The following is a 21,582-nucleotide window of genomic DNA, read 5'->3' as shown; positions in this document are numbered from 1 at the left end:
TTCAGTGGTCACTCAAATAGTGAGCTTATGGAGATTTTGCGAGAGGGTGTAAAAAGTTACTGAGAAGTTACTGAAAGGGGAAAATAGATCAGCCATGATTGAATGACCCTATCAAGGCTATTGATCAAATAAAACAACATTTCTGTTGTACGAGAATTTTGCTCGAACAGTCTGTGACCCACAGCACTGTGGCCATAGTACTATGTTTAAAGGCCATTGCGCTGTGACCGGCAGCGCTATATTTAAAGTCCATAACGCTGCGGCCGACAGCGCCCTTGTTTAAACCTTTGCGCGGCAAGTCTGTAGCCTGTGTGTATTATCTTTGCGCGACAAGTCTAGCGCTTTGTGTATTGCTTTGCACGCCAGTCTGCGGCCGGTAGTGCTTTGTTTCCAAAGGGTGGCAGGGGGGTCTTGCTCGGATGAAGTCCCCTGCCATTGGGTGCAGTTTGAATTTGAGAGCAGCGCCATTGGCCAGGACTTGCCTGCGGTTATTTCAACGGCTGATTTCTTCCTGTATAAAGGCATAAGGTAAGCCATAAGGTAGTTCATGTACGAGAGGGGTTCACTGACGGGTTGAATCGGGATCAGTGCTGCGGACAGAGGCAGGGAGAGAAAGAGGTGTGCCGCTGTAAAACAAAACCCGCGCATACAAAGACCAAGTATCGTCTTTGTCCTCTTGCCAATAAATTGATTTGTAACAAAAACAGACGAGTGAGCCCTTTTCTGTTCTACTAGTCAGATCCTGTTCCCTTGTAACAATTTCCCAGTCCAAAAGAAATATATTTTCCTAATGAATGCCAACTGATGTTTGTTTAAGAGCACTCGGTAGGAATATTAATGAGACACTGCAGCAATTAAATCAGAGCCTAGGTTATCTCTGATATAGTACATTTATTATTTTAATTTGATTCTCAATAGATAGACAATGAAATGGTGTGTGTTAATTAAGAGTTAGATGGGTTTTCTGGGATGTGGAGTTGTTTGTATGGATTCGGTAATTATAAGATGTTATAATTTATTGCTTGGTGAATTGAATATAAAAGTTGGGAGGTTATGCTTAAGGTATATATAGGACAATTGAATTTATTTAAGAAAATGTTAATATATTGAAAACAGTTCAAAAAAGGTTTGAAGCCTAATAACTGGAAAGGGTGGGTTGCCTTGTGAGGAAAGTTTAGTTTAGCGATACAGCAAGGAAGCAGGCCCTTCAGCTGACCAAGTCTGCGTCGACCAGTAATCTACGCACACTAGCACTATCCTACACACACTGGGGTCAAGTTACAATTTTACCAAACCATCAGTCTGAAGAAGGGTCTCGACCCGAAACGTCATTCATTCCTTCTCTCCAGAGATGCTGCCTGTCCTGCTGAGTTACTCCAGCATTTTGTGTCTACCTACGATTTAACCAAGCCAATTGGGTGGCACGGTGGTGCAGCAGTAGAGTTGCTGCCTTACAGCGCCAGTGACCCGGGTTCGATCCTGACTATGGATGCTGTATGTACAGAGTTTGTACGTTCTCCCCATGACCACATGTCAAGTCAAGTCAAGTCACATTTATTTATATAGCACATTTAAAAAACAACTCTCGTTGGCCAAAGTGCTTTACATTTGTTATAAGAATAGCACAACAAAACAAACTACATACATATATACATGTAGACCTCACTCAGAGGACGTCAGGAAAGGCTTGGGAGTATAGATAAGTCTTTAGTCTTGACTTAAAAGAGTCGATGGAGGGGGCAGTTCTGATGGGAAAGGGGATGCTGTTCCACAGTCTAGGGGCTGCAACCGCAAAGGCGCGGTCGCCCCTGAGCTTATGCCTAGACCGCGGGATATTCAGCAACCCCAAGTCGGCCGATCTGAGGGGCCTGGAGGTGGAGTGGTGGGTGAGAAGACTTTTTATGTAGGTGGGGGCAAGCCCATTGAGGGCTTTGTAGACATGGAGGAGAATCTTGAAGTTTATACGGAACCGCACAGGGAGCCAGTGGAGAGAGGCCAGGATCGGGGTGATGTTGTCCCTTTTTCGGGTGCCCGTCAGGAGTCTCGCTGCGGCGTTTTGGACCAGTTGCAGGCGGGACAGGGAAGATTGGCTGATGCCAGTGTAAAGGGAGTTGCAGTAATCTAGGCGGGAGGAGATGAATGTGTGGATGATCTTTTCCAGGTCATCAAACTGGAGGAATTTTTTTATTTTAGCTATCGTCCGAAGCTGAAAGAAGCTAGCTTTTACCACGGCATTGACTTGTTTGTCAAATTTCAGTGCTGGGTCAAATATCACGCCAAGGTTTTTGACGTGAGGTTTGAGTAGTGGGGTAAGGCTTCCAAGGCTGCCTGCTATCATTTTGATTGAGTCCGAAGGGCCGAGAAGGATGACCTCAGACTTACTCTTGTTTAGTTGGAGGAAGTTTTGGGCCATCCAACACTTTATATCCTCGAGGCAGTGGGTAAGGTTAAACAGATTTGATTGTTTTTTGGGCTTCATGGGGAGATAGAGTTGGGTATCGTCTGCGTAGCAATGGAAGGAAATGCCGTGCCTTTCAATGACTTGGCCTAAGGGGAGCATATACAGGGAGAAGAGAATGGGGCCAAGGATGGAACCTTGTGTAACCCCACAGCAGAGATTAGCTGGGGAGGAGAATGAGTTGCCTATGTTAGTCGAGAAACTCCTACCTTTGAGCTAGGAGATGAACCAGCTCAGGGCAGTGCCATCAATACCAACCCCATACCGGAGACAGTCAATTAGGATGGTGTGGTCGACAGTATCAAATGCTGCACTGAGGTCAAGAAGGAGCAGGATTGCACAGTCGCCGGAGTCAACGGTGAGCAGTAGATCATTGTGTACCTTCAACAAGGCAGACTCTGTGCTATGGTGAGCATGTACATGTAGGATAGTGCGTGTAGGATAGTGTTAGTGTGTGGGTATTGCTGGTTGGTGCAAACTCGGTGTGCCGAAGGGTCTGTTTCCGTGCTGTAAACAATTCACTTACAACCTGCATATCTTTGGAATGTGAGAGGGAACCCGGAACATCCGGAGAAGCCCCACGCATGTCACGGGGCTTCTGGCGTGGTAGGCAGCAACTCTACCGCTGTACCTCCGTTGAAAAGCATTAGAAAGCAAAGCTTGTATCCCCTGGAATCTAGAATAAAGGACTTGTTCAAATGTATAAGATTGTGAAGAGCGTTAACAGCTCTGTGGAGGGTGTGTTTTCTCTTGAGGGAGAATGCTGAACTAGGAGGTCACTGATTAAAAATAAGACATTGCCCATTTCCGAAAAATATGAGTCTTTTTTTCTCTGAAAGTTGTGAAACTTTCCAAAATGTGGCGGAATAATGGTAATTGAATATATTTTCAGGTCAGAGGAGAGTGGATTTTTGTTAAGCAGCAAGGTGAAAGGTTACTACAGGTTGTCAGGAATACAGAGGTGAAGCTACAATCAGATTTTCATAGTTCCCTCCATATCAGCCCCCGGCAGAACAACCCCATTAGCAACTACTTGCACTTGTGAGTTATTAACAGTAGCCATTTAACCTGCCAGCACAGGTTTGAGATGTGGGAGGAAACCGGAGCATCAGGTTGTTCAGGGAGAATGTACAAACTCCACATTGACAGCACCCAAATACAGGATTGAACTACATGAAAGTCCTGTAGTATTTGAGGCTTTGCTCGTTATTTTCCTTGGATTGCTCACCTGCCTTGTTACTTCTGATCCGCATCTTCAAGCTTGCAATAATATTTTCCAATCTTATTTTATTCATAAAATAGTTTTGCTGAAAGGAGCTGGAGAAATTTGCATTTTGCAAAACAAATCATTCTAAAGTGACAAATTTAGAAAACTAAGGCTCTTCTGGATGAAAAATTTAGCTGGCACAAGCATATAAATATTTTGCTGACATTGTAATAATCTCTTGCAAAGATGTGCATTTATTTTTTCTCCCATCAATAAAGCTGTTCTTCCCCTTTAAAAATGAATTCCTTTATACATTGAAACTAGTTAAAAAATGGGGAGGTATAATTTTAGATCAACTGATTCTCACCAGGCCAATTAATAGTATTTTGCACATTCGATTGTATTTAGTCCTGTGTTGTCCTATGTAATTTGATAGGAATTGCGAGCTTCCTCTGATGGAAACCTTGAACTCGTGCTTTGCTCTAGTCTTGCGGTGAAATGCCATAATACTTAAGAAATTAGTCGTATTGGTATTAGTAGGAAAATGATCATCAATCCGTTTCAAGATTACAGAGTTCATTAAAAGTCTGAAGAAGGGTTTCGACCCGAAACGTTGCCTATTTCCTTTGCTCCATAGATGCTGCCGCACCCGCTGAGTTTCTCCAGCATTTTTGTTTACCTTCATTAAAAGCAGGTATTTGTTGCAAACTCTAAATTGCTTATTAATTATAACGTCCCTGAAAATGAGTAAATACATCATCCATGTCTTGTTTGATCCATTCTTCCTTTATCTTTGCCATACTCTGCACATTTAATCATGGAGGAAGCCGATGCTTTCTGCGGGAGATATATATAATTACAGACAAGCTATAAAAATTGAGCCTCTGGCTCAAATCTAACAGTCTGATTTAGCTTGGAACATTGCTTAAGATAAACCTCCCCAGCCCATTGAATACTTTTATGACTCCATATTGTATGAGATCAGTGGATTTCAAATGGAACTTTGGAAATATAATTTTCTACATTTGTTCTCCTACATTAACTTGGACCTCAGTACCAATGTTGATGAGAGTCCTGCAAGGTTGCTGGCAATCAATTTATCCAAGGGTGATTGTATGACATTGTTCTAATGTCCTTCTTGTTTGACTTTGCAAATATGTTTAGTTATCTGGAAAAGTGCAGTTGAGAAATATTACGTCACACATGAAAACCTTGGATGGGTGAAACCGATGATCCACTGGGATACTTCAGCACAAAGTAAATGGACCAGAACGTATTACAATCAGTCTAATTGAGAAACACTGGAGGATGAAAGAAAATAAATAATGGTTAGATATTCTTGTTCGTAATTTACAGTTACTTGGCAGCTGATATTGAGGAAATGTGTGGTGTTATGTCTGTCTTGAAGTTGTCGTGGCACTGTAATTTCCTGTAAAGGATTATTAAAGGTATAATCAATCAATCAATAATCAATCAATCAATCAATCGATATGAGAGTTTTTGGCAGATATTTGGGTGCTGGTAGAAATAGCTCTAAAGACAAATACAAAAGTACTTTGTTTCCCCATTATGGCACATATTATTGTTGCTCAAAAAATGCAATCTGTACATTTGGCACAATTATCAAGGTTTTTTAATTGTGCTCCCAATTCCCTTTGTCAGTCTGGTAATATCTATAACATTAGAATTGGAAGATCAAATAATTGACTCACAAAAGAGGTATTTGGAGAACATGCACATTAAGGCAGAGAAGTCAAAATATAACTTTGAAAGCGACTAGTAAGTTTAACCAATTAAGCCAATAGTAGGTCCCGTTCTCCCATAATACAGGAGGCCATTCGGTCTGTCAAGTCTTTGCCAACTTCTCGGCAATTCAGTCAATATATTTTTTTCCCACTTATTTCCCCGTAATCCATTCTTTTCAATTGCCCATCATCTCCACCTTGATTTTCATACCTTCTTGAGGGATAGTTTACAGTCATCCATTAACCTACCAACCCATACATCTTGGTGATGTGGACCGAAACTAGAGCATCTGGAGCAAGCCCACATGGTCATAGGGAGTACAGTCTCCACAGTGAGAGCATTAATGCCTGGGTTGAACCTTGATATAGATGCAAGACACCTACTCTACCTTCTGCACCACTGTGTTGCCTACCTAGAGGATGGGTATCGTGGCATGCATGCTTGGAACAGGGTGTGATGCTAGCAACTACGTTTTGAAAAGGTTGGAATTTGGATGAAGGACGATCAACCAGGTGAAGATAGGAATAAATACACATTTTCAACAGCTGGGTACAAGCTATTGAGGTGCATGTGGAAGACAACATTTTTGAAAAATTAGTGCATTTAATGTTTGACCCCTGTTAATCAATGCATTGGCTTTCTGAATTCAGTGCTAAGGACAAGGATGCATTTATGGCAGCTTAGTGAAAACCTTGTAATGTGTTTACTCCTTGAAATGTTAGATTCTCTGCTTCCACGAAGATAGTAGGTAAAGAATTACAGAATATTTAATCTCCTGCCGTAAATGGATGGCAATGTATGATGTATTTGGATGGTGTGTAATTGGGATTAGTATATTGATGTTATTTCTTTATTTTTGTGCTTTTTGTCCCCCTCCTTCATTAGTGGTCGAGATTGCTAGAGAGTTTTTAAAGTAATCAGCATTGATGGAATTCATATAAATTGCCTGCACTTCAACCTGGTATGTTGGTGATCAAGGAGTGTAGAATAGAACATAGAACAGTACAGTACAAGAACAGGTCATTTGGCACACAATGTCTGTGCCATATATTATGCGAAGACCAACTCGAAACCGCCTGCATGTTCCTCTGTTTGGGGAAAAGTACTTGCCCTGCACATCTCCTTTAAAGTTTGCCCCTCGCCTTAAAGCTGTGCCCTCTGGTATTTGATTTTTCCATCCTGGGAGAACGGTCCTGTATTCACCATCTATGTCTCTCATAATTTTGTATGCACGTCTCAGGCCCCCCCCGCTACCTCCGGTATGAAGATTTCAAAATCGTCTCAGGCAGCCAATTGTTGGTTTCAGAAATGTATCAAGCCTCTTCTGTTTCAACAACTACATCTTTTATGGAATTGGGAAGTATTCCAGCACATTCCCGATGTGAGCAGGGGAAGATCAGTGTGAAGAGCCAAGATTTTGCTGCTTGTTACTGAGCACCGAGGCCTTTGCCATATTTTTGATACCACGATATTTATCAGACAGGTCTGTTCATGTTTCTGGACATGGGCAATACCCAAGATGCTGATAGTTAAGAACTTGACAATGGTTATTTTACTCAAAGTCAGTTAGCTGGCCTTTTCTCATTTGACACAGTTGTTATCTGGTGCATTCACGCTGCTGTTATTCACAGCTAGTTTTCAGACCCAACCTAAAAGTATTTTAGAATTTTAGCATTAATGAGTAACTTTAATCTGTTATGAATTGATCTAGTTTTGTTTTATTATCGAGGTACAGTGAAAAGCTTTGTGTTACATGCTAACCAGTCAAAGGAAAGACTACGCATGATTACATCGAGTCGTTCACTGTGGACAGATACATGATCAAGGGAATAACGATTCTGCTGTTGGAGTAGAGGTTTAAAAGAGTGGAGCGATTGTAATGAGTGATTGTTTACTGGAAATGTCAATCAGAACTTTTCTGCACAACTTATGATTTGAGGAAAAGTAATTGATGCTGAAGAATGAAGTTGAAGAATATTGTGTTGACAATGCTTCCTTGAGCAGAAATGCAGCCATTATGGGCTGTGGATGCTGGAACCCTGAGCAAAACACAAAGTGCTGGAGGAATTGAGGGTCAGGCGGCATCTGGGAAGGAACAGACAGGAGACATTTTGGATCGGTTTATAAATGTTGAAGTCCTCCCATGGTGAAGATACTGCTATGGGGAGGGAGTTGCAGGAATTTGTACCCAGCCTGCCCCCTTGTCCTTGGAGGTAAAGGTCGTGGGTTTGGGAGGTGCTGTCAAGTAACCCAGGCAAACAACTGCTATGCATTTTATAGATGGTACAGATTGCAGCCATTGGGTGATGGAGAGAATAAATGGTTAGTGTGGTAGATGGGTTGCCAATATTGCAAGGTGCTTGGTCCTGGATGTTATTGAGTGTTGGAACTGCTCACCTGAGCCAGTATGAGCCAATTTCCTTGAAATTGTACAACCCTGGGAGAACGGTCAGTTGTACAAGACGTTGGTGAGGGCACATTTAGAGTATTGTGTTCAGTTTGGTCACACTGTTATAGGAACTATGTTGTTAAGCTGGAAAGGGAGCAGAGAAGATTTACAAGGATGATGCCAGGACTCGAGGGCCTGAGCTATATGGAGAGGTTGAGCAGGCTAGGACTCTATTCCTTGGAGCACAGGAGGATGAGGGGTGATCTTATAGAGGTGTATACAATAATGGGTGGAATAGATAGGGTGAATGCACAGTATTTTACCCAGAGGGGAGGCATCAAGAACCAGAGGACATAGGTTGATGGTAAGGGGCAAAGATCTCATAGTAACCTGAAGGGCAACATTTTAACACAGAGTGGTAGGGATATGGAACAAACTGTTGGAGGTGGTAGTTGAGGCAGGCACTATCACAAAGTTTAAAAAAACATTTGGACAGGTACGTGAAAAGGATAGGTTTAGAGGGATATGGACCAAATGTAGGCAGGTGGGACTAGTGTGGATGGGTCACGTTGGCCCATTTGGGCAAGTTGGCTGAAAGACCTGTTTTCACGCTGCATGACCCTATGGAACAATATATTATGTTTTGATTTCATTTGTTCAGTAATTTTACTAGAAAAGCATTTTGTTTATTTGTTTTTATTCATTTGTTTCTGACAGATTCATTAACTTTGACTATCTAGGAGTTAAAATTAGGGATGCGGACTTCAAATGAACACAATACAATCTGAAGAAGAGTCCCAACCCGAAACATTACCTCTCCAATTCCTCCACCGATTCTGCCTGACCCACTGAGTTACTTCAACACTTTGTGTTTTTCTCAAGATTCTTGCATCTGCAGTTCCTTGTGTCTCTAAATAACATAAGTGTGTAGGAAAGAACTGCAGATGCTAGTTTAAATCGAAGGTAGACACAAAATGCTGGAGGAATTCAGCGGGACAGGCAGCATCACTGGAGAGAAGGAGTGGGTGACGTTTCAGGTCGAGACCCTTCTTCAGTCTGAAAAAGGGTCTTGACCCGAAAAGTCACCCATTCCTTCTCTCCAGAGATGCTGCCTGTCCCGCTGAATTACTAACATTTTGTGTCTACCTTAAATAACATAGGTGTTCTGTTTGCTGGCATTTGATCTGAATGGATTTAGTTTCAATACTAGGAAGAACTTTGTGCTTTCTGCCATGTGACTAATCATGTGCATGCACACTGGGAATATTTATAGTTGGTTGCCAGCTGCTGGTTTTTGGTATTTTGCCCACTTCTCCGACTGAGGCTTTGCTGCAGGCCATTAATGCTTGTAAACAGAAAAAAATAATGTGCTCCTGCTTTATAAGAATTTTAAACATGACAAAGTTTTGTAACAAAATTTAATAGTATTCAATTTTGCACTGGAAGGTTATATTTACAGAAAATAAAATGAGCACTTTGTCTTTTAGTTGTTCTTAGTACAAACAAATGGAAACAATATTTTCCTATCCATTCCCAAGGCTGAAGCCAAATAGAATTTTTGCTGTTGCAAATTTCACGAATAGAACAAATTGGTGTTCTGGTTAAATGTTTGAGATTCAAACATTCTGGAATTTAACTGTTTTAAAATTGTTAGATCATTTTTTATCCTTTCCAGAAGGAGGACTCATTGAGAAACAATAACACATTCTCTCTTTTTCCCATTTGCTGATGCTCAAGATTTGGTTGAGGAATATCACCTGCCATAATGCAATCCTGAGTTTCTACTGCTTCTAGCGTCATTTATAACCACATTTATTTACAGACTAATATAGGCAGTGATGTGCAAAGTGGCAGAGATGTGAATGGTTTGCATTTAAACAAATATTTGTGACAAAGACATCAATTTAATGTTGCACCTTTTAAAATATTTGCATTTTTTAAGCACGCATTTAACATATGGCTGTATCTTCTTGCTCACTCTGTATTTGAGGAGTTCTGCACTATTTATTTTGATGCATTAGACAGTTTCTGACAGAACATTTGAACAGAAGAAGTATGTTGTTAGTTTGTTGTTAGAATTCCAGAGAGCACAATGACTGCAATATTGGTGTCTCATGTTTTGAATTAAGGGAGGCAGTCTGGGACATACTGTTGGCAAAATTAACAGCTATTATCAAGTTGCCTATTCAGCAGCTTGCCTTGCAAAAATAATTTCATCTAAATGTGCAAGAGCAAGTCCAACTAACACATGCCAGGGCAAATCCTTGCGCAGTATTGTTAGTGGGCCTTAATACAAATACTTATCCTTTAGAAGTTTTTGGAGTTGGCTTGGCAGTACTCGGATGTGGTTTAAAATATTTAATCAACTGAAGTAAGCTACTTTCCCGTGGCATTTGTTCCTCTGCTGTGTATTCAGGAGTAAGCATTTTCCACCCCTTCAGGGGAAAACTGCTACACATGTCAATAATTACTTTTTTTTTAAATCATTTCAGGAGACTCCAAACTCTGTTCATTTGGTGATGGAGGTAAGTGGTGAAAAAAAACTTTAATGGCTAAAGATTTGTAATTGCAGTACAATGTAATAGTCTGCAGTCCGATACAAAATTTTAGATTTGTCCATACTGCTCCCCTTCCCAAACACATCATCCACAAGGTTGTCTATCTGGTGAGCATAATTATCCACTCAGACATCTTTGCTGCTATATTAGTTCTGGTCATCCACTTTAGCTGGTCCCATTTTAACTGCACAATTTACATTTTCAGGATTAGCCTGTTAATTAGCCAATGTCTGCATTATATATGTAATGTGTCATGGCATTTGCAGTAGAGAAAGAAATGGGAAGGAATTCCACCATCACCATTAGTCATCAATGTCTGCTACTTTGCAAATAAATATTGTTAACAGTTTCACGTCGGAGAAGGGGCATCACATACGCTTGGACACAGGCCACCTACTTTCTTTCAGGCGGAGTAGAAAATTGAGAGGCTTTTAGTGCTTTGCAAACTGACACAACTTAATTTTGAAGTAATTCAAAATATATACCATTACATTCAAATCAGCAAGAAAAAAACAATAATTCTAAGGCTATTACTCTTGACGATGGCATTGATATGAATTTTGCACATATCAACTGTTTCTTTTTCTTTCATTAGTATGGTCAATGCAAAAACATTTAAGGCATTTCTTAAATCCATTATTATATACAGCTGCTTTTTAAATCCTTCTAGGGAGCTTTTTGTTTGCTTCGTCATCTGTAATTCATATAAATATGTCAAATATTATATTCTGTACTTGGAATATTATTTTATTCCATTGTATTGATACTGATGTTAACTAAAATAGAAAATACTAAAAATACACAACAGGTCGGGCAGCATCAGTGGAGAGAGAAACAGAGGATCGTTCATAAGAACAATTGTGATCTATGGTCATTGATCTAATGGGTTAACTTTCTTATTTTCTCTCCACCCGAGCTGCTGAACTTTGCCAACGTTTTGTTTTTATTTCTGATTTCCAGCTTATATAGGGATTTGCTTCCAAGTACAAGAGTATTTGAATTAGATAGTATTTTCCAAGGTAATAATAGTGGTATATATTAATGTGAAACATGCAATTTCCCATGCTAAAGTGAAGGTGGAGATTTATCTGTAGTCACCTCTGGTGTTCCATTTTACATTTGATACGCCATTCAACCAAGAAATATTATTTGGTCCAGAACACATAATGCAAAATTACCTATGTGATTTAAAGATAAACAAAGACACAAAATGCTGGAATAACTCAGCAGGTCATGCAACATCTCAGGCGAACACGATTAGGTGACGTTTCAGATTGGGACCTAACAAGGGTTCTGACCCGAAAGGTCACTTATTTGTGTTTTCTTTGATAAACCAGCATCTGAAGTTTAAAAATATATATATTTTAAATATAATTTCTAGTTAGAATATAGTGATCATTGAAGTTGGGGGGGAAATCTATAACTGGTAATTAAATTAAAGGGAAAACTGTAAATGAAGCAATAATAAAAGATATTTTAATTTTAAGTTCGTGAAGAATTGTGGCTTGAATATATAATGTTGCTTTTTGTTTTTAATTTCCCACATAGTACTGCAATGGTGGTGACCTGGCAGATTATCTGCAAGGTAAGTTAAAACCGTCTTGATTATAAAAGGTGTATGTATTAGTTCCTGTCCCTGTGTGGTGTTCAAAGAATTCCTGTTCTAAACTGCGATTGGATGATAGCTGCTGCTCTCATCAGAATGCAAGTTGTAAATTCAGCATTGCCCTGTTTGTACATTTGTGTATGTGATGCTGTTTAGAAGTTGATTATTAGAAACTTGAGAAGCTAGGGGATCAGTGACGTTGAAATGTAACGTTTTCAGAGTTAGAGGAAAACCACCTGACCAGTTTCCCTTTTACCATTTTGTCGGTAACACTGGGTTCTCTTTATCCTATGGCACAGTTGGTGTCAAGATGCTGCAGCCAGTCTTTTACTTTGAGAGAAAGCAGAGGTCACCAAAATTGGGAGAATTCAACTTGGGCGATACACTAACTTTCATGTTATGCCAGTTAGGTCCCAACATATGATCAGTAAATTAATCTGAGTCTGCAGCCTCAAGTGTAATTTTTACAAATGTGAGACTGGAGAAAAAGTGCCCTAAAAATATAACTGGTTGTAATTTTGACACGAATGCCATTAACAGGTTGTAATTGTTGTGACAGCACTTTTGAGGACTTTTGGGGGATTTTGTTTGCTTTCTTGTCACAATATTGCGAAAATGAATGCCATGATGCGAGAGCATATATATTCTTAACGTAATCTTATCGGTTGAAAGAAAGTAACAACAGAGTAAATAAGCCACAGGGCACCATTTTGCCCAATTCGTAAGCTCTAAAGTATCAAATTTTTACTGGATTTTTTCTTCCTTTCACAACTGATCGCTGTGCCATAAATCAATATTGCATAACTATTAGGACAGACCATTCGGTCACCAGGACAAATGCATTTTCAGGTTAAGAAGTTAACCTATAAATCATTCATTATTGTGTTGAGTTAAAGGTGCTGTCTCCACAAATTTATTTACTCTTTGCGATCAGAAACGCATGTCCTGCAGAATGGGAAATACTTCTTCAGTCTTACCCTGCATTAAGTACACTACTTGTCACAAATTGTGCTAAATGATACATTTACTATGAAAAATCTGAAATGCTGCAATCATTGAGCAAGTCATGCTGCACATGTGAAGAGAATAGGAAAGTTAATGTTTCAAATTTGTCCCCATCTTCGAGATAGGTGGTTCCTACTGAAAACATTACCTCTGATATTTCCATGGGCGTTGACTGACACATGTATCGCTTATTTTATTTTTGGATTTGTGATAATTTGAGGTTTTTGCTTTTGAGATTTTTATTTGTTTCAGCCAGTTTAATATATACACTACTGTAAGTGGCACTGAAGCCATAGTGTCTTCAATAACATATTTTATGAGAACTCAGTACCTTGAATTGTTTGTATTAAAACTTTTTTATTTCAAATAGTCAAAGGAACACTTAGTGAAGACACCATTAGAATCTTCCTCCAGCAGATTGCAGCTGCTATGCGAATACTTCACAACAAGGGAATAATCCATCGCGATTTGAAACCACAGAATATTCTACTTTCTTACATTAACCGGAAAAAATCTAATTTGAATGGCATTCGTGTCAAAATAGGTAAAGCTGAAAGATTACTACCTTTTTTGTAAAGTCGCTCTGTGCAAAGGGTTGTTCCCCTGTACCTCCTTTCCGAAGAATTGTACTATTTATGCTTTACCAGAATATTTTAAATGTATCCTTTGCAGTTTTGCACGAGAATGCCCTTTGGAGCATGAAGCACTTTGGAAGAATGATTCTAGAGGCAATAATAATAATATTAAGTATGAGAGGCATACATATAGTAGACAGTCAGAATCTTTTTCCCCAAGATGGAGAAATTGAATACTATAAGATATAGCTTTAACGTGAGAGGGGCAAAGTGTAAAGGAGATGTGTGGTGCAATTATTTTACACAGTGGGCGCATGGAACTTGCTGCCGGAGGTGGTGGTTTTAAGCAGATACGTTAGCGCCATTAAAAGGTTTTTGGATATGGGTGATTCCGTAAATAAGTGTACCGACCAGTGACACGAGTGGCCAAATTTGAAAGTTATTGAATTATAACGAAATACCATATCATTAAAAATGGGCCTATCTATGATCATTTTGCGCAAATTCGTGATCAAAATTTGACCAAAATTTGGGGTGGTGGGGGGAGGGGGGGGGGGGGAATGAGAGAAAAATTATTTATGATTTTATTTTTACTATACACAAATGAGAAAGAATACAGTAACCTTTCATCGAATTCAATGTTAATTTACTCGAAATTTGCCCGGAACCAAAAACATGTGTAGATGTTTCGATACAGTGCACACACTTTACAACAACAAAGCAACAAGCAATGAAAGCTTAACGGAATTTAAACATTTCTATCGTAAACTCGAAACAACATTTACGAGAAAAGAACGAAAAAGTGAAAAAAGATTTTTACTAACCAATGATTCCAAACAAATAAAAAGTGAATACAGCGTTCTTCAGAGCTCAAAGTGCCCACAACCTGAGAACTTGGATACTATCTCTTATACTGATTTCTAAGCTCTCTTGCAAAATGTCGGCACGCAACCTACCATAAGGCCCATACTTCAGGTCAGGGTCATTTTAAATCGCGATTAAAAAAAGCGTTGTCGCGTTGACCAGATCAGAAAACAGGAGGGACAACAGAATTAGTCATCGATAAAATAGGTGAGCAAACTAGATTTTTATTTCATGATTTCAAGTTCTATTCATTATTAAGTATTTCCATGGAAAGCTTAAACACAAAATATAAAAAATTGAAAAGAAACAATAAATATACAAACGGTTACACTGCTTTTAAATCACACATTTCACACGTGACCAAATGTGAGCTACTCACGTTTTGCTGCAAAAACTTTAGGCATCAGAAAACCAGATGAATTATAAAAATCATGAACAAAATCAGAACTTGGCTTATGGCTTATATAGAGTTATTTAATTGCAAAATGAATGTGATTTTTTTGATATAAATTAGCCTAAGGATTTGATGAAATCCTGCTTGATAAATGTCCCAAAAAAAGGCAAGAAAACATAGGGACATATTTGATATTTTTCTTTGTAAGAACAGATTTATTTATTTTTTCTTCATCTCATTATTTTGGATACACACCATGATCTATACTATTTAAAATACAGGATATGAAACAATGGGATTACTACATTAAAAAAACGGCATTTCTCCAGCATTTTTGTCTACCTAGGAAAAAAACTTTGGAGACCTTCAGTTTCACTGCTGCGTGTTGTATTTACGGATACACCCTTATGTATATGGATACGCAGTGAATGGAGGGATATGAGTTATGTGCGGGTAGATAAGTGGTGGTCTTGGCATCGTGTTCGGCACAGACATTGTGGGCCAAAGGCCTGATCATGTGCCATATTGTTCTGACTGAATTGATTGAAAGATACAGCGTGGAAACAGGCCCTTTCACCCACCGAGTCCACACCGAGCATCGATCAAACATTCACACTAGTTTTATGTGATTGCATTTTTTCGCATTCACTCCCCTCACATTGGTTGCAATTTAGAGAGGCCAATTAACCTACAAACGTGCACGTCTTTGGGATGTGGGAGGAAACCCATGGGGTCACGGAGAACCTGCAAACAACACACAGACAGCACTGAGGTCAGGATCAAACCCGGGTCTCGGGCACTATGAGGCAGCAGCTGTACCCGCTGCGCCACAGTGCCGCCCAGCCGGCTGTTCTATGTAGGGGGAAGGTGTGCCAAATTCATTTCACTTGCATTTTATGTGCAATGTGACGAATAAAACTGATTGTGATTGTGAAATGCTTACGACCCATGGATGAGGAGGAATAGACTGGAACCTCGCTCTTGTTTCGTGTCCAATGGCTGTTGCTGGAAAGCCTTAGCATTATCTGCTGATTCAGCAAGACTGCTGGTCCAACAACTTTGTGACATTGCTTTCCAGGCTGTCTCCCATGACAAATGGTTCTGGGGAAAAGTTATGAATGCCGTATTGCTGGCCCCCATGAGTACTCAAGATATTTAAGAGGATTAACTCGTTTTGTTAAAATCACAAAATAGGAACACATGGTTTGACATTAATGTGAGTGGGGGAGGGATTTGATCCAGATCTACTCTGAGAACTTGGCACAAGCATTTTAATTATTTATTCTTTGCTGCACCATACATTCCCATGGAATGTTCCAAAAATTCATCCATCAGGCTGAACAATTCCAAGCATGTTATTTTCAACTTTTGCTGAACGGCAAGTGTGAATGTGTTGGGGGTATAAGCACCTTGATGGAAAGAACACACTCATCCAATACTAAGCAATGTCATGCTCCACTTATGGCAATCATTTGGTAAACCGACTAATTCGGTCCATATTAGATTCACTAAAATACCAGACTGTATTTTAAGTCTCCATTTTAACACAGCTCCAAGTCACTTGCCAAAGATACTCACTTGTCCTCTTGGACAGGCTTTGCATTTCCAGTATTTTTTCTGTTATTATTCAAATTGAGTTTTTTTTAATCTGGCTTCATGATGTTTATTTTCTGGCACTGTCCAATAACTCAAGACTGATTTCTTAAAAGGGTAATGCTTACTGAGCAGATTTGAATAAAGCTGCTTTAAATGTGCAGCTTTGTTATTGCTTTATTTTTTTTAATACAGCGATCATTATTTTTTCATCATTTTTATGTATTTGTTCACATTTCCATTGTACTTGAAATGCTGATGTTAAATATTAACTGAACTAAAATGCAAGGGTTTTTATTTAATATATCTCTAGTCTTATATGGGTGGAGCTGAGAACAAGTAAAGGATGATCACCTTGTTGGGGGTGTACTACAGACCCCCAAAAAGTCAACGGGAATTAGAAGAACAAATGTGCCAGGAGCTGCAGGTCAAATAAGGTTGTTGTAGTAGGGGATTTTAGAGGACATACGTTCAAGGTGAAGGGGAAAAGATTTAATAAGAATCCCAAGGGGTAACATCTTCACACAAAGGATGGTGGGTGTATGAAACAAGCTGCCAGAGAAGGTAGTTGAGGCTGGGACTATCCCATCGTTTAAGAAATAGTTGGACAGGTACATGGATAGGACAGGTTTGGAGGGATATGGACCAAGCGCAGGCAAGTGGGACTAGGGTCGCTGGGACATTGTTGGCCGGTGTGGGCGAGTTGGGCCGAAGGACCTGTTTCCACACTGTATCACTCTATGACTATGAATACAGTTATTGTTGTTTTAAAAAAATGCTCAAATCAGTTTAAGTGTTGCAGTACTTTTCTTTATATTTCTCTGCAGCTGATTTTGGCTTTGCCCGGTATTTGCAGAGTAACATGATGGCTGCCACTCTCTGTGGTTCACCCATGTACATGGTGAGTAAAGAATCTGTCTAAACAGATGGAGATTGCATAATCTCATGTACCACTCTACTTTATGATTAAGCAATTCTGTGCACTTGATTTTACATTCAGGTGCTTCTGTGCTTGTATATATTTTCCAGCCTCCTTATCCCCTTTGGGTATCAAGAAATCTGTGAGAAGGTGTTACGCACTCCTTGTATACCTTTGCTCATTTGGTTCCAGAGAGTTAAACATCGTGTACCGAAGATTATTCATTCTTGCAGGGCATGTGTAATGTTTCTCGGGGCAGTACAGAATTATAAAAATGACAGAAATGGTGAGGATATGAATTAGCCAGTTTATTGCAGGGGATCCTGGCAATTGATTGAACATATGTGGAAGCAGCTGGAGTAAGCCATATGGCCTTTTAGTCTTGCTCTTTGATTCAGTAAGATCAGAGATAATCCTGTACCCCTGGTTCACCTTCTCACCTGATCTCCAATTTCCACTATATTTTTGGATATAAGGGAATTAATCAGCCTTGAATCTACAGGGCAATCAAGCATTCAGAGTCCTAGGGTGGAATTTTAAAGAATCCGAACACAATGAGTAAAGGACTTTCCGCTTGTCCCAGCCTGAGATAATTGACCAGTGATCATGTAGTTACTCCAGATTCTTCAGTGTGAATAAACTGTCTCCGGGCACTTATCCCGTCTGTCATTCTGTGAACCTTCTTGGTTAGAACTCTCATCCTTCCAAACCCCAATGAGTGCAGGCCAGGCATACGCAATGACTCGTTCTAGATTAAACCAGAGCCGCTGCCTCACACCGCCAGAGTCCTGGCTTTGATACTGACCTTGGGTGCTGTCTGGACTTTGCATGTTCTCCCTGTGGATGGTGCATTTACTTAATGATTTGATCTCTCTTCTTTCATTAGAAGTACTGGAAGTTTAGTTTTGAGATACTGCATGGAAACGAGCTCTTTGGCCCGCAGAGTCCATGCCATCCGTCGATCACACTAGTTCTATGTGTCCCACTTTCTCATTCACTTCCAATTCATTAGGGGCAATTTTTTATGAAGTCTAATTAACCTACATATCCACAAGTCTTTGGAATCAGGGAGGAAACCGAGCACCATGTGGTCACAGGGAGAACATGGAAATTCCTCACAGCCAGCACCCGAAGTTAGGGTCGAACCTGGAACTCTGGCCCTGTGAGGAAGCAGCTCTACCAGCTGCCATTGTGCCACCCAAAAGATGCAAGGTTGGAATGGGTGATTAACTGAAATTCGGCAAATCTATCAGGCTACAATAAACCTAATCAATCCTGGAGCTTGCTTTGAGCTTTGTTGCAAAAGTGTAAGAGGTCAGGGTAGGATGGAGAATTGGAAACATGTAAAGTGAGAGGCAGTAGGAAGTGAAATAAGACTTGCAGACAGAGCAAGGGTACTGTGCAAAGCGATCACCCAATCTGCATTTCTTCCCCTCAATGTAAAGGAACCCATGCCATGAGCACCAAATGCGCAAAAGGAAGGTACAAGGTGAAGCAATGGGAAGGGAGTTATGTGTGGGATGAAGGAAGCAGCTCCGCTGTGGTCAGTTCCTCAAAAAGAGGTGCGGGCAGAATGGGATTGAGTTATGGAATGTTCTACATGTCCCATAAAGAAACTGATGCAGCTTGCATCCACGCAGACAACCTTTTGTTTTGTGGAAATCCGTAGAGTTAAAGGGTAAGTTGTTAATTGTGAGAACAAATTCAGCCAGACCAAGCATGGAAGTGAAAGGGAGACAGAGTGGACTGCAGATGTGAGAATCTTGAACAAAAAGCATACTGCTGCAAGAATGCTCAGATTGGACTCAAAATTGTCTGTCTGTTGCCCTCCACAGATGCTGGCTGACCCACTGAGTTCCTCCAGCAATGTGTTTTTTGATGGTAGTGAATCCTAAGTCCATCCTGGTTGAATTGCAATGTACTTGCTTTTGCATTTGCTTATTTACCTGTATGATAACTGTATGCAGATCGTAGACTAGCACAATGCACACATGCAATTACCATTTAATTCCTTTGTTTTTAAATCTCTTTTTGCTTCCTAGCCTCATATTTTTCAACTTAATGCGTGATTAAAATCTATTTTGTTATCTTCCAAACCGTACGTTTTTGAACTGTGCACTTCATTTTACATTTTTTTTGCCCACATGCCCGTCTGTGCCTCTTTGAAGACTCTGCTTGCTGCTCACAACTCTCTTTGGCACCAGGCTTTGCTGGCATCAGCAAACTTTGCATTTAAGTAATTCATTCAGATTCTGAATTAACGAGGGCCTTAGTAACAGCTTCCCAGTGTGAATAAGACTCTTTATTCCCCGTCTCTGTGCTTCAACCAATCCTCACTCTCCTTTCAGCATTTTATTCTATTTTGCGTAGCAACCTTCTATGAGGTACGAAATGCCCTTTAAAATGCCCAGAGCATCCATGAATTCCAATTAATCTTCCGTCTTCTTTCCATGCTCAAAACAAAACCTCTTGCATTTGTTGACTACAGTTCAAAAAAGTGTTGATCTTGTTAGTGATATGATTTTCATATATGTTTGTGATAAGGTTATCACATCCATAATAGTTTTCAGTATAGTAACTGAAATTAGGCAAACTTGTCTACAGATCCCTACTTTCCTTTGCTCTACTTCCTTGGTAAAACATTGCTACATTTTCTATTTTCCAATGTACATAGGACTATTCCTGAATCTGAGGAATGATGAACAAAAGTTTTTTTTTCTCTAAGTTGCAATAGATATTCCACAAGGTTATTAGATGATTAGAATATGAAAGGGGAATCTGCGAATCTTTGACCATTAACTATGTATTCATGACATGACAGTAATTTCCGATTGGAAAACATACTATACCTGATGCAAGGTTTTTCAGGTGTCCATAATTGAGGGTAAGTTGGTGACTGTAATAATGTTTAAGAGCTCGTTCTTCTTTGCTACTATTGTTCTTTTGTTTTGTTTCAGGCACCTGAGGTTATCATGTCACAGCACTACGATGCCAAGGCAGACCTCTGGAGTATAGGCACTGTGGTATTTCAGTGTCTTGTTGGCAAGCCTCCTTTCCAGGTACGTACCAAGAAGATTAATGGATTATACCATTTACTGATTTGGACTTTTTTTTAAGTGATCTGGGCTAGTTGGTGGAAAACCGTTTCAAAATCCCATTATCTGTGGGGCGGTACGGTGGTGCAGTGGTAGAGTTGCTGTCTTACAGCACCAGAGACCAGGGTTCGATCATGCCCGCGGTTGCTGTCTGTACGGCGTTTGTACGTTCTCCCAGTGACCTGCATGGATTTTCTCCGGGTGCTCCGGTTTCCTCCCAAACTCCAAAGACGTACAAGTGTGTAAGTTAATTGGCTTTGGTAATATTGTAAATTGTCCCTAGTGTGTGTAGGATAGTGTGCGGGGATCGCCGGTCGGCGTGGACTGGGTGGGCCAAAGAGCCTGTTGCCACGCTGTATCTCTAAACAAAACTAAATTTGTCTTGTTGGGAGGTACTTCCAGATACTTTGGGAATATTGGAAATAGTATAACTTAAAATAACCAAATTTTACATTTGAATTTATGGGGACAAAGAAAAACAATACAAATGTAGAGCAGAGCAATATTTGTTGTTAAAAGAGACATGATATTTTGCATAGGGCTGTGGCTGAGAGAAATGGCCCCTTCAAGCGCAACTAAAAAGTGACTGTTACCGTTGTGCCAGTTATGCAAATTAATCTTGTGTTTTTGGCAGGCAGCTTTGCTCCTGGAGGTCATTAACTGTAAAATACTGACACAAGTTGAGAACACCTCCCCGAGAAGATGCAGATACTCTCAGGGCAGGGAGTGAGAAAGGGTTAATATTACAGAGCATCAGTAATGGAAGATATACTTGGTTTAGTGAGGTGCATTGGTGTGCAGGGTAGATGCTATCTTGCTCATCAGCATGTGGAATGACAGTACATATTTGGATAAATGTATCAACTTTTATGTCTTGTGGGTCAGCTAAAAAATATTTGGATGAAAATTTTATATTGCCATGTGCACCGCAGAAAAAGGAATAAAATAACCTTTTAAAAATATTTTTGCACACTTCTTCAGGATAAAGCAAATTAACATCAGCTGACTGACATCAGAAGTGGGTCATGTAACCAGACTATGAATATAGCTATTTGTGCATCGTTGGATAAACTGATCAGTGTTTTAGATTGTAGAATATGTGATGCATCTTCATGGTATTGGGGACACAAGGAGGGACTCAGTGGGTCAGGCAGCATCCTTTTTCATTTAGAG

The 21,582-nt window shown here is 39.9% G+C and overlaps 1 protein-coding gene across 5 annotated transcripts in view; it reads left to right on the top strand.

The window, feature by feature from the left end:
* The window catches only part of ulk2 (unc-51 like autophagy activating kinase 2), a 96,706-nt gene that overhangs the window by 26,781 nt on the left and 48,343 nt on the right, over nucleotides 1-21,582 (top strand). For all 5 annotated transcript variants that reach the window (XM_033045732.1, XM_033045735.1, XM_033045731.1 and 2 more), the window contains 5 exons: nucleotides 10,293-10,325; nucleotides 11,907-11,943; nucleotides 13,340-13,513; nucleotides 17,223-17,296; nucleotides 20,272-20,373. In XM_033045732.1, coding sequence (XP_032901623.1) covers nucleotides 10,293-10,325; nucleotides 11,907-11,943; nucleotides 13,340-13,513; nucleotides 17,223-17,296; nucleotides 20,272-20,373 — 420 coding nt within the window. The remainder of the gene's footprint in view (nucleotides 1-10,292; nucleotides 10,326-11,906; nucleotides 11,944-13,339; nucleotides 13,514-17,222; nucleotides 17,297-20,271; nucleotides 20,374-21,582) is intronic.

This window comes from Amblyraja radiata, chromosome 28 (genome assembly GCF_010909765.2).
Source record: "Amblyraja radiata isolate CabotCenter1 chromosome 28, sAmbRad1.1.pri, whole genome shotgun sequence".
NCBI classification, from domain to species: domain Eukaryota; kingdom Metazoa; phylum Chordata; class Chondrichthyes; order Rajiformes; family Rajidae; genus Amblyraja; species Amblyraja radiata.
Note: the sequence above shows the minus strand (reverse complement) of the source record. Positions and strands in the feature narration are given on the sequence as shown.